At 50.2% G+C, this 13,022-nt stretch overlaps 1 protein-coding gene across 7 annotated transcripts in view; it reads left to right on the top strand.

The window, feature by feature from the left end:
- The window catches only part of LOC136399388 (leukocyte immunoglobulin-like receptor subfamily A member 3), a 117,503-nt gene extending 105,629 nt beyond the window's left edge, over positions 1 to 11,874 (top strand). Inside the window, exons 1-12 of one of the 7 annotated variants that reach the window (XM_066374471.1) lie at positions 3,124 to 3,182; positions 4,725 to 4,807; positions 4,977 to 5,012; positions 5,176 to 5,460; positions 5,607 to 5,909; positions 6,091 to 6,387; positions 6,638 to 6,940; positions 7,559 to 7,612; positions 8,621 to 8,740; positions 9,467 to 9,522; positions 10,526 to 10,690; positions 10,770 to 11,874. In XM_066374471.1, the coding sequence (XP_066230568.1) occupies positions 4,774 to 4,807; positions 4,977 to 5,012; positions 5,176 to 5,460; positions 5,607 to 5,909; positions 6,091 to 6,387; positions 6,638 to 6,940; positions 7,559 to 7,612; positions 8,621 to 8,740; positions 9,467 to 9,522; positions 10,526 to 10,690; positions 10,770 to 10,916 (1,800 nt within the window). In that variant the 5' untranslated portion in view covers positions 3,124 to 3,182; positions 4,725 to 4,773 and the 3' untranslated portion in view covers positions 10,917 to 11,874. Of the gene's footprint in view, positions 1 to 3,123; positions 3,183 to 4,724; positions 4,808 to 4,852; positions 5,013 to 5,175; positions 5,461 to 5,606; positions 5,910 to 6,090; positions 6,388 to 6,637; positions 6,941 to 7,558; positions 7,613 to 8,620; positions 8,741 to 9,466; positions 9,523 to 10,525; positions 10,691 to 10,769 lie in introns of those variants that run through there. The other 6 variants (XM_066374469.1, XM_066374467.1, XM_066374466.1 and 3 more) reach the window with 6 other exon arrangements.
- Positions 11,875 to 13,022: the final 1,148 nt, after the last annotated feature.

Here is a 13,022-nt window from a genome sequence, read left to right as displayed (position 1 = left end):
CCCTGAGACCCTCACCTCCTGCATGTATATTCTGTAGGTACCACTGTCCTCTGGAGAGAAACCAGACATCCGTTCTTAGCACACAGTACAACCGGGGACGTTGGTTCTGTTGACCTCTCCATCTTACCCTCTACTCTTTTACTTTCTAATTGAATCACTGTCTGTGCCAACAACGCACAAACTGCCACATAAAATAAACTGTTACTTGGCTCTTGGAATTTGTTATTCTTCCAACACACCCATTTCTGGCTTTCTTGAGCATTCCAGCATGAGTACCATTTTGATACCAGCGTCACTCTCTCAATGCTGTAGTTACTCTGCTCTCCAAGGGTTGTGCACCCTGCCCACATGCCCCATGTGCCGACTTACAATTGCTGGCTCTGCACTGGCCCATCGTGCCTGGACCGTGAACTGTGTGAAGCAGGAGAATGATAATTCTCAGGTACCGTGTTTCAGGGGCTGCTCTACCTGTGACCCCTTCTGGTGGGTCCACTCTGGGGTGTGTGGGATCCAGGCCAGAACAAATGCTCATGGTCATGGTGCATCCCACATGCTCCAGCCACAGAGACACACCAAGCATTTCCCTCTCTGAAAAGCATTTCTCTCCCAATCCGCCAATCAAAATCTCAAGGTCTTTGAAGTGACCAGGCTCCCATCAGGGCAGTGGCTTGTCCATTGAGCAGAACTTCTTAAAACACCTGAAATAGAATTATGTGCATGGGTTGACATTGATCAAATCTCTGGGTCCATGTTTTCTCACCAGGGACAGGACCCCAGCTGACTCTCCTGTCATTGGAACACCAAAGTGATCGCCCTCCCCAAGTTCTCTCCTTCCTGGGGAGTTATTGTGCTCTGAGCTTTGCTGAATCCCAGCACTGATCACCTTGGCTCCCCACAGGCTGCTACCAAGGCACAAAATTACTATCCCTGCAGAGCATAAACCCTGAGGGAGCAATTAGTGAGCAGTCCAAACTCTCCCATTGCCCTGGAATGTGGGTAAGGGCTCACTGTCCACCGTGCTGAAATACAAAACAGACGTGTTCACTGAAGACATTTAATAGAAAAAACAAACTGCAAATATGGAGCACAGTCTGGAAGCACATATTTAGGCAAAGCAGTGTTATTGTTTTTATAATTTGAAGTCTGGCTCACTGGTCCAGTAAACTTCAGACTCACCTTTCAGTTGTAGAATGGACTTAGAACAAAGAGGAAGTTCTGAGAGACACCACCCAGACAAGGTTTATGAGATGCCCCAAGATCTGGAGTACGAAACCCTGATGAAATTGTCCATGTGGATCTGAACAAGCTGAGGAGACCATTTTATTATCATGTATCCAGACCATATGGCTTGTCCCCCACTCAGCAATGCTAAGTCATGACGACTGTTTGACATTACTTTCATTCAATTTCATCCTTTTGTTAGTTTATGAGCATATTTTCTAGAAAAAGTATTTGAGACCCATAACTGTATTTAGAAGCTAATAGTAATTTTAACCTCCTTCCTTTCCCCATTCTCTGTCTTAAGAGAGTATTTTAATGAACCAGCAATTGCATCTTATGCAGGAGTGACACAGCCCATAGTTGGGGCCTGTCCAGAGCCCTGAGCTCACTCCTGAGCAGTCCTGGCCTGGAAACGCATTGCTGTTGGGCTGAGGTGCCTCGCAGTGCCCTGTGTTATACTAAACATGAAAAAAGAACACCCAGTTCTGGGGCTTGAGTAATATTATTATCAAAGGGTGTGGAAAGTTACTGTAAATGAGAGCGTGCATGTAACTTCTTTGACTCTGATGAGTGACCTTTTCAGAAACTGCATTGTCCCTTATAAGGACACAATTTATTCGTGTGTGTTCATACAGGAAAGGCCACAGAGAGAGTTCTCCACAAACACCTCTATTTTTATTCTAAAGTTAAAACCACAGAAAAAACAAACTTGTTTTTGGACTGGATGTGTGTGCGTGCGTCTGTCTCCATGTGCATGAGTGTATGAGGAAGGCAGAGGGTGAGTCTGGGGACAGTCTAGGGGACAGTCATGGGAGGCCATGACTCTCTGTCCCTGTGAGCACACTGCTGGGGAGACCCTGAGTCACTGCATTAAGAACAGAAGCCTGCAAACCTGCCATTGCTGTGACACAGTGTCTCCTTCTCTGTCCCAGGTCCCACCATCCTGGGCCGCACAGGGTGTGTTGGACTTCGAATGCACCCTCCAGTGCCTTGCAAACATGGTGGTGGCTGGAGTGGAGATGAGGGAGCCCTGGTTCCTCCTCAGCCTGGTCCCCACAGGAACCCCCTGCAGGTTTATTTATTCAAAGGACAGGCTGGTCCTGGAATGTGTGGGATGTCCTACAGAGAGACATTTCCCCTTCTCTTACCTGCCTCTTATCTGCCCCCAGATTTCTGATACTGGAACCCCGGCAGGTGTCTGGCAGGCTGCAAACACATTGGAAGGCGTGAGCTTTAATCAGTTTTCAAAATACTAAGTGGGCAACACATACATTTAGGTCTAAGAGCAACATGCCAGCATTTGGAGGCAAAAGAGACAGGGATGCAGTTCACTGTGTCCCATAAACTTTCCCAACTGGTCCAGCACCACAGATAAAAAAGTCCATAATCTCCCCACTGCACTGCAGGGGTCTCTGTCATGATTCAGGTGACTCTATATGAGGGTCTGAGTCTGAATGTTTTCTTCACTAGGTAAGTAATTTCTGCTTCTCAATTTCTCACACGTCCCAATTCTCCAACTGGTTCAAATGACAGATTTACTGCCTCCATATTTCAGTCAAGGTAAATTCTCATCACATTTGTGGGGGTGAGTGGCATCACTGTGTGACAAATGACAGTAGTGAGATCAAAAGCAGAATAGTCTGTTGAGTGACGTCCCACCATTCAGTACACGTTGGTGCCACAATTTGATATCTGACCAGCGTGTGTGCATGTGTGTTTGTGTGTGTGATTGCCTTTGATCAAGACTCTTGTGGATGTCACTGTTGTCTGAATCCTGAAGAGTCCTCACGGTGTGAAGAAGAGGGTGACACCAGCATCAAGATTGCTCTGAAGAGAAATAATGCAAATGATTTACCGCAAGGAGCGGGAGGAAGAGGAGGAGGTGGAGGAGGAGGAGGAGGAGGAGGTGGAGAGAGACCCTGCTGCTCACAGAAACAGAAACAGAAAGTCAGGAGGAATCTGTGAGTAGAACCTGCATTCCAGGGCCAGGAGGGACAGCTGGGCCCTCCTGTGGGGGCAGAATGTATGACACAGTCCCTCCCCCAACCTCATCCCCCTCTTCTTGGCTCACTGTCCTTGGGGTGCCCTTGGTGACTCCAGTCAATGAAGCAGGCAGGGAAAGTCATTTCCATGTCAGTCTTTCCAGGTAACATTTTGGAATCTGTCCATGTTGCTCAAAATCCTTCTGTGGTCCTCATGGTCTTAAAGGTAAATTCCAGACTCTTCTTTCTAAACTAAAGGCTATTCACGATCACCCAGATGTGACCCTCCGAACTCAGCTCTCACATCTGTTTTCTCTATTACACTGGAACAGTCACCCTGTGAACACAGACACACACACACACATATATACACTCTTGCACACATCACACACACAGTCCCCACATACACACACCATCTGCTCTTTACCATTTCCTTGCTCTCCATATCTGCTCCCACAGAGCTCTGTACAACTAGCAAATTCCTGCCTAAGCCTCCAGCTGACAGCACAGGACTAGAACCAACACTGAGATTCCTTCTTCTCATTTCTCTTTTCTACATGTGTCTGTGACTGCTGAGGGCTATGCAGGATGGCATGATGTGTATATGTAAGCACTCATGTGACAATGCTGGAAACACAAGAACTAGAATTCAATTACACTTGATACTATATTTTACTGACATAAGTTGCATTTCTCTAGTTCAATTGTAACACATGGCACATATGGTCATCATTAAGTCTGACCCCATCAGTCCATTCCTATACATTCCTTTTGTCTTGTAGATGTAATCCAACATCCTTGCATGGTGCAGAGCACACCTGTGACCCACCACAACCTAACCCACTCCTGCTCCTGTCAAAAGAGCCTCTATGTTCTAGGATTCTCTAGAATGTTCTTCCTTCTCAAGAAGTCTCACTCTCACTCTTCAGAAGTTTGCCTCTTCAAACAGCCATTCCCTCCACCATGTCTAGTGATGGTTCCAGATGTTCTCATATTTTCTCTGATTTCTCTTTTCTCAGTAAAGTAATTGCAACAATAGCTTTAGAAGTCCCATATTCAACTAAGAAAAGTTCTTAAAACACAGGAAATGGGTCTCTTGGGTCACAGCTGTATTTCTGGTTCTGGCACAAGTATCAGCAGAGAGTAGGTGATCAGTAATTATTTGTTTGTGGATGAGTCAAAGACCAGAAATAAATTTAGTTTGTGGGAGGCTGAGAAAATAATTAATAAGTTCAATTTAGTGCCAGTCACAGTTGGGGGTCAGCTCAGCACAAGAACTTGGGTCCTGTGTCCTCTGAGCAGGAGATCAGACCAGGCAGAGTGCTGGGATCAGAGGAGAACCCAGGTCTGGGCTGAGTGTCTCCACATACCCTGGACCCTGCCTGAACTCTCATCAGGGAAAAACCAGAGCCAGGCACATGGGGGAAGGGGTGTCCCCTTGTTCTGTGTGTCCACAGCTGTGGGAACCCGGAAGGACAGCAGCCCCTGACTCACCACATCCTGTGCGTCTCTGTCCTTCAGGCCCAGGGGCTCCTCCATCTGCAGAGCGGGAGCACTCCGAGCAGACACCATGCTGTCCCTCCTCTCCACTCTTCTCTGCCTCGGTCAGTTGTGGACACGGGGAGGGGGTTAATAGGAGGGGATGAGGTGGTTACACTCTCTTGTTCATGGGGAACCTCAGGACTCAGTCAATCCCAAGTGAACAGGGCCCTAATGGGAAGGGAATCAGCTCAGAAATCCTGGTGCAAGTCTCTGACAAGGACTCTCTTCCAGGGCTGAGTCTGGGCCAGAAGACCCGCGTGCAGACAGGTGAGTCCTCCCCAGGCTCCATGTCCCACCTGTTACTTCACCCCCTGGGGCTCAGGAGGGAGCACAGATCCTGGCAGGAGGTGATAGAACAAGAGAGTGTTGGGCTGAGCTGGGGAGTGAGGGAGGGAGGGTCTTTGTAATGCAATCTCTGGTTTCCTTCCAGGGACCCTCCCCAAACCCACCATCTGGGCTGAGCCAGGCTCCGTCATCCCCTGGGGGACTTCTGTGACAATCAGGTGTCAGGGGATCCTGGAGTCCCAGGAGTTCCATCTGTACAGAAAAGAAAAACATGTCCTTTGGAACTCACAGTCCCCATGGAAGCTTATGAAAAAGGGTGCTTTCTCCATCACACACATGACAGAGCATGACGCAGGGAGATATCACTGTAACTATCTCAGCTCCAATGGCTGGTCTGAGCTCAGTGACCCCCTGGAGCTGGTGGTGACAGGTGAGTGGACACTCAGGGTCCCAGCCTCAGGCTTTGCCTTCAGAAAGGGGGTCTGCTCTCAGGGGGTCTCCCCTCTCTCAGCCCATCCCTGAGGGACGTGAGGGAGGGGTGAGCCCCATCTAACATGCTGCCTCCTCCTCTCCTAGGATCCTACAGAAAACCCAACCTCTTAGCCCTGCCCAGCCCTGTTGTGACCTCAGGAGGGAACGTGACCCTCCAGTGTGTTTCAGTACAGGCATTTGACACGTTCATTTTGACTAAGGAAGGAGAACACAGGCTCTCCTGGACCCTGGACTCACAGTCACACTTCAGGGGGACATACCGGGCCCTGTTCCCTGTGGACCCCGTGACCGCCAGCCACAGGTGGGCGTTCAGATGCTACGGCTGTCACAGGGCCAGACCCCAGGTGTGGTCACAGCCCAGTGATGCCCTGGAGCTCCTGGTCTCAGGTGAGTCTCACTCTTTATCCATGGATTCGTTGCCAAAAGGGAGCCCCATTGGAGAGGGTGGGAGGGGAGCACAGGGGCTACTGAGCAGAGACAGAGAGAGAGACAGTGAGACCTTGGACAGCACAGGAGAAGACATTGTATGGGAGGAGCAACCGCTGTAACTCACGTCTGGTCTCCCCAGGTGTGTCTCAGAAGCCCTCCCTCCTGACCCAGCAGGGCCCCATCGTGGTCTCTGGACAGAGCCTGACCCTCCAGTGTCACTCTGATGTCAGCTATGACAGATTCCTTCTGTTTAAAGAGGGAGGCATTGACCTCCCCCAGAGCCTTGTCCTGCAGCCCCAGGCTGGGCTCTCTCAGGTCTACTTCTCCCTGGACCCTGTGCGCAGCTCCCACGGGGGCCGGTACAGATGCTACGGTGGACACAACCTCTCCTCTGAGCTGTCGGCCCCCAGTGACCCCGTGGACATCCTGGTGGCAGGTGAGGGGCCTGTGGGTTCAGTCAGGGACCCAGACTCTGCACAGGCCCTGCTGGGGCATCTCAGGTGGTGATGGGCATAGTGAACGTGCAGGGTCCCAGAGAGGGGACAGAGAGAGACAGGGGATGGGAGGGGAGGGGAGACTCAGAGAAACAGAGACAGACAGAGAGGAGGGTCCTCAGAGAGAGGGCTGCTGACTCTCAGGTCAGAACAAGGTGGTGGGCAGCCCTCACCCACCCTCCCTCTCTCTAGGACTGCTCCCTGACAGACCCTCCCTCTCGGTACAGCCGAGCCCCACGGTGGCCTCAGGAGAGAACGTGACCCTGCTGTGTCAGTCACAGAGCCCGACGGACACTTTCCTTCTGTCCAAGGAGGGGTCAGCCGATCCCTCCCTGTGTCTTAGATCAGAGCTCCGAGCTCAGCAGTACCAGGCAGAGTTCTCCATGCATCCTGCGACCTCAGCCCACGGGGGGACCTACAGGTGCTACAGCTCAAACAGCACCAACATCTACCTGCTGTCACACCCCAGTGAGCCCCTGGAGCTCCTGGTCTCAGGTGAGGGGACAGTGACCCTGTCCTTTCTGAGCTCAGTCTAAGAGCCTTGTCCCCAGGAAAGGTCCAGCTGGGATGGCAGAGAGGGGGATTTAGTGGTGGTCACCCAGGGGGTCTCTACCCCTTAGAGGCCCTGTCACCCCTCTCCACTTGTTTCCCATCACCTGGGTCCAGAATGGGTCAGGCAGGCAGCAGGAGGGTCCTGGGGTGGCCACAGCCCAGATGTCAGAGAGAGTCTGAGTGGGAGGGTGAGTCAGCTTCTCACCCTCTTCCTCATTCCCATGACCCTCTTAGACCCCAGCCCCCCACCCACAGGGCCCATCTCCATAGCTGGTGAGTCACTGAGAACTCTGCTCAGAGGGAGCAAAGACCACCCAGGGCAGTTCTGAGGGTCTGTCAGGGGATCCAGTGTCCCCCAGACACTCAAAGATGGGCTGTGTCCCAGGGGGCTGGGAGGCAGGCAGAGATGCTGAGATCCACAGGGTTCCCAGGGCTCTGAGGCAGGCAGGTGACGGGTAGGTGGTCCTGACCCAGAGAAAATTTGGAACCCTTCCTCGTGGAGGGGAAACCAGGCTCAAGTCAAAAGATGGCAGCCCTCAATCTCCTCACCCTGATTCTCAGCAGGCTCTGAGAATCCACATGTCATCCCCACGGAATCAAGCCTGTGGAGGAAGAGTAAGTGAAGTTCTCTGTGGGATGTGGTGGGTGTGTCCATGGGGGTCAGGGGCTGCATCATGTGGGGTTCAGGCACCTGTGGGGACACTGACATGGACACACCTTCCCCTGTGTGGCCTCAGTGTCCCCGAATGTAAAATGAGAGAATCGTGGCCCAGAGCTCAGATTTCCTTTCAGTTCTGGCTCTGAGCTCCTGGGAGAGGGGGCTCTCAGGGAAGCCTCCAGGGTGCGATGTTATGGAGAATGTGCCCTCTGTAGCAGTGACGGTTACACTCTTCAGGGAGGAATAGGCAGGACATGGATCCAAGACTTCAGTCCCTTCCCCTCAACTCAGGCTCAGCTCAGAGGAGAGAGGGGGCAGGACTCAGAACTGGGTCAGTTCCCGGCTCTGCTGCTCCTGCTGTGGGGCCAGGCTGTCCCTTCTCTCCTCTGAGTGTCAGGTTCTTGTCTGTCCATCCCTGGTCCCATCCTGCTCACAGGCTGCTGTGAGGTCAGGTGACATAGGGGTCCTCACTAAGCTCAGGAGGGCACCTCTTACACTGCAATTCGACCATCTCAAAGTGGGCATCAGGGCTCTGCAGGGTGTAAAGAGGTCTTGGGATAGACAGTGTCCATTCCACACCCCCGCCCCTCCCCTGTCTCTGCTGTGCTGGGGGCAGGTCATAACAAAGGACCCTCAGCTCCAGATGGGACATGGACAAGTGCCCTGCAAATGAGGAGCTCAGAGCATGAAGCAGGTGTCCACCTGGGGGGCAGCATGAGGACAGCACAGGGAGCCCACAGTCCCGGGTTCCAGGCCCAGCCCTGCCCCATCCTAGCTGGGTGACCTGGGACAGGTGGTGAACCTCTCTGAGCCTCAGTGGAATGGGGGTGGGGTGAGCAATCCCTGTGCTTGACTGTGGGGAGGGGGAGAGGAGATGGATGACAGCCCCTAGCACATGGCTTGCACACAGTAGGTGCTCATTAAATGGCATCAGTGGCTCATTCATGAGATCACTTATGTCCAAGGTCTTCCATTAAACCTGAATGTCATGATTGGGGTCTTGGTGGCCTTCGTCTTGCTGCTGTCCCTCTCCCTCTTCCTCCTTCTCCTCCGACACAGGCGTCACAGCAAAGGCAGGATGTCGGGTGAGTACTGGATGGGGTGACCTTGGTTGTAAAGGGGTCATTCAGGGCAGCAGCCACAGGAAAACCAAATAGATGGACAAGGTCAGCTGAGAATAAGATTTCTCTAGAATCTCTCAAATCAGAAAATCTGAATGTCAGCGCAGATGTTCAAATGTGAGGTAATCTTTTATTATGTTCAATCTTGTGAAATACTCAAACATACACACAAGTGTGTGTCAAGGTTTCCTTCTTTCCTGTGGAATCTCATGGGGAAGGGGGATCCTACCCTCCCAGGGCTGAGACTGTCCCTCTTGACCAGCCTAGAAAGAGGCTCATGTACAAACTTCTACAGGGGCCACGGACCTAAAGCCCAAAACAGAGGCTATGGATTAGCTTATTCTTGCCTGGAAGTCACCAGACTCCACTACCCTTTGTCCCCTCTCTGCCCCTAACACTCCTGTCTTCTCTCCTGGCTCCAGGCCAGCTATGGATTCCCGGGAAGACCCTCTCTGTGAAAGGAAGAGTGGGCTGCCCTGTGGGGGGCAGGAAATCACAGGATTTCAGTAGATGATGGGGGTGGGATAGGAGGGGAGGGTGTGGGGTCAGGGATGGGAAGAACTGAAATCCTCACTGCAGGACCTGGCACCTCCCCTGACCCCTGGGTTAGTGGCCCATCTGGGAACAGGTGAGGTCTGTAACCCTGAGATTACACCGACCCTTCCAGGACACACCCCCATTTCGCCCCAGCAGATGCTGTCGTGAAGGACTCACAGCCTGAGGAGGGCGTGAAGCTGGACCTTTGGGTGAGACCCCTGCTCCTTCCTGTCCAGGCCACCAAGGACCTTTCTGTTGCCCAGTTTAATCCAATGGACACTTCCCTGTCCTCACCTAACCTGATTCACAGGAGCATCCCACACTAACCTCTCCTTCTGGGCACAGGGTCACCCTGCTGTGACTCACTCCTCCTGGTTTCCTTGTGACATCATAGCCCCTCTTCTGCGGTCCCCTATGGTGGCTCCTGGTCCTCTGTCTGACCTTGTGCAGCTCCAGGTCACAGAAGGATGCGTAAATCAGTGAGTCACCCACAGGTCCCCAGAGTCCCTTTCATTCATTCACCAGCAGATGTGAGGGGAGCTCACTGTTTACCAGCTCCATTTAGGGGCCACAGTGCAGCCCTGAGCAACACGGTCTCCACACTCCTCCAGCTCACCTGTGGAGGAGGAAAACGCTGTGCAAACAAGGGGACAGTGTCCTAAAGAGCAAAAGTGCTGTGAGGAAAATGGAGCAAGAGCAGGGGATAGAGCGTGTGGTGTGTGGGGAAGAGAGAGATGGAGAAATAGCAGGTGCAAAGGTCCTGAAACAGGACACACTTTTTCAGCAAGGTAAGCCAGGTGACTAGAGCCAAATGAGCAAGAGGTAGTCTGTTATAATGAGAGTCAGCCCTGGCCAAATGGCTTGGTTGGTTAGAGCATTGTTATGATACACAAAAAGTTGTGGGTTCAATCCCCATTCAAGGCACATACAGGAAGAAACTGATGTTCCTGTCTCTCTCTCCCTCTGTCCCTTTCTCTCTCTAAAATCAATGAATAAAAATTAAAAATATATATTTATTATTTTTAAAAGAGTCAGAACTGTAGAAGCATCCAGATGCCCTAAGGCCTAGGAAGTCCTTGCAGGTTCCATCAGGAGAGTGACCTAATCTGATTTAAAGTTTAACATCATCAGTCTGACAACAGGTGGATGATTGACTGGAGGGTGTCACCAGTGGAACCAGGGGACACTGTCTCTGTCTCATTGTCTCTGCAGCAGAACAAGCATGATGAAGTCCCCCAGGGAGTGATGTGCGCCCAGGTGACCCTCTCAGGATCAAGACTCAGACAGGGAATGGCCACTTCTCCTCCCTCCCTGTTGCGGGGATTGCTGGACAAGAAGGACAGACAATCAGAATGGAACAGACAGATGGACAGTCAGGTGGGTCCCCTCCTTTCTAGGCCTCCAAACTCCCCCCACCCCAACCATGTCCAATCCCTTCACTCTCCCCCTGCTCCAGGCTGCTGCACCTGACACCGCCCCAAATGCGACCTACGCCCTGCTGAACCACGTGCCCTGCAGACAGGAGACAACAGAACCCTCTTCCTCCCCATCAGAGGAGCCCCCAGATGTGTCCATTGTGTGTGCTGCTCTGGCCATCCACTAGCCCAGGGAGAACCCAGACCCCACAATACAGGGAGGTGGCCTGCAGGGATGGCAGAAGGCATGGGAGATGCTCCCATGGACACTCAGCTAGTGACATCAGCAGCCTGACACCTGATATGAACCCCTAGCAGCTCCTGGGACACTCTGGGAGTAACCTGACTCTGCAATTGAAGATAAATAATGTCCCTACATTTTGGAACCAAAGCAACAGACTTCTCAATTAATGTGTGAACCAAAACAGATGTGAATGTTTTAGATTAAATGATAATGTAAATATTACACATCAAACCTACGAAATGAAAAGATGAAAAACCACGAATGAATATAATAGAAAAGAAAAAGCCTTACCAGATCAATGGCCTACTATATCATGAATCTAAAAAAAAAAAAAAAAAAAAAAGATTACATTATAATTTTTGATCCACAGACGACTGGACAAGAAAGACGTGGAGTGTGTACACAATGGAATGTAAATCAGCCACAAAAGGAATGGGATCCTGCCAATTGTGACAACATGGATGGACCCAGAGGGGCTTATGCTGAGTGAAATAATTCAGACAGAGAATGATTTCACTTATATCTCATATTTTTAAGATCGTCAAATCAAACAAAACAAGAACTATAGAAATGAAGAGCAGGCCCTGGCTGGTTAGCTCAGCCAGATAAGATTGTGTCCTGAAGCAACAAGGTTGTAGGTTCAATACCTTGTCTGGGCACACACAGGAAGCAACCAAAAAAATACACGACTGAGTGGAACAACAAATACTTTCCTTCCCCTTCCCCTCTTTGTCCCCTCTTGTCTCTGTCTCTTTAAGAATCAATCAATAAATCATAATTTAAGCCCTGGCCTGATAGTTCGGTTGGTTAGGGCATCGTCCTGGAGTGCGGAGGTTGCTGGTATAATTCCCTGGTCAGGGCACATACAGGAGCAGCTCAATGTTCCTGTCTTTTACTCCCTGCTTCTCCCTCTAAAAAAAATAGAAATAATGAAGGAAAGAAAGAAGGAAGGAAGGAAGGAAGGAAGGAAGGAAGGAAGGAAGGAAGGAAGGAAGGAAGGAAGGAAGGAAGGAAGGAAGGAAGAAAGGGGGAAGAAAGGGGGAAGGGAGGGAGAAAGAGATATATAGAGAGAGAGAGAAAGAAAGAAAGAAAGAAAGAAAGAAAGAAAGAAAGAAAGAAAGAAAGAAAGAAAGAGAGAGAGAGAAAGAGAGAAAGAGAGAAAGGAAGAAAGAAAGAAAGAAAGAAAGAAAGAAAGAAAGAAAGAAAGAAAGAAAGAAAGAAAGAAAGAAAGAAAAGAAGAAAAACAAACTGATGGTTGCCCGAGGGGAGGAGGGAGTGAGGATGGTGAAAAGGGGGAGGGAATATGGTCAATAATGTGTTAAGTCCACAAGAAAGATGGTTACTGGACTCACTGTGAGGAGCGCATAGTAAGATACATAAATATCAAATCAGTGCTGTACACCTGCAACTAATATAATATTGTATGTCAACTAGACTTTAATAAAAATAAAAATATTCCATTAAAATTGATTTGTAAAAGAATAAACTTTCTTCATTTTAATTTTTTTTTCTGCTTATTGGGTATGTTTACTGCCTTGACTTTCAATTGCTGATACAACCTAATGTTTATTTCTTCTACTATATTCTTTTATTTTATTTTTTTAGCAAGGAGAGAGACAGACAGGAAGGGAGAGAGATGAGAAGCATCAAGTCATAGTTGTGGCACCTTAGTTGTTCATTGATTGCTTTCTCATATGTGCCTGGACTGGGGGAGGGAGGCTCCCACTGAGCCAGTGACCCCTTGCTCAAGCCAACAACCTTGGGCTTCAAGCCAGTGAATTTGGGCTCAAGCCAGTGACCATGGTGTCATGTCTATGATCCCACACTCAAGCCAGTGATTCTGCGCTCAAGCTGGAAACCTCAGGGTTTTGAACCTGGGTCTTCAGCATCCCAGGTCAATGCCCTGTCCACTACACCACTGCCTGGTCAGGCTTTTTCAGTATATTCTTGATGTCGAATATTGTATTCTTATTTCTGACTTGTTCCTTTTCATGGTTTCTGTGTGCTTTTTTATGCTTTTTGTGGAAGTTCTCGCTTTGTTCTTTGAGCC

The sequence above is a fragment of the Saccopteryx leptura genome, chromosome 3, assembly GCF_036850995.1.
Source record: "Saccopteryx leptura isolate mSacLep1 chromosome 3, mSacLep1_pri_phased_curated, whole genome shotgun sequence".
In the NCBI taxonomy this organism is placed as follows: domain Eukaryota; kingdom Metazoa; phylum Chordata; class Mammalia; order Chiroptera; family Emballonuridae; genus Saccopteryx; species Saccopteryx leptura.
This window is presented reverse-complemented; position numbering and strand designations above follow the sequence as displayed.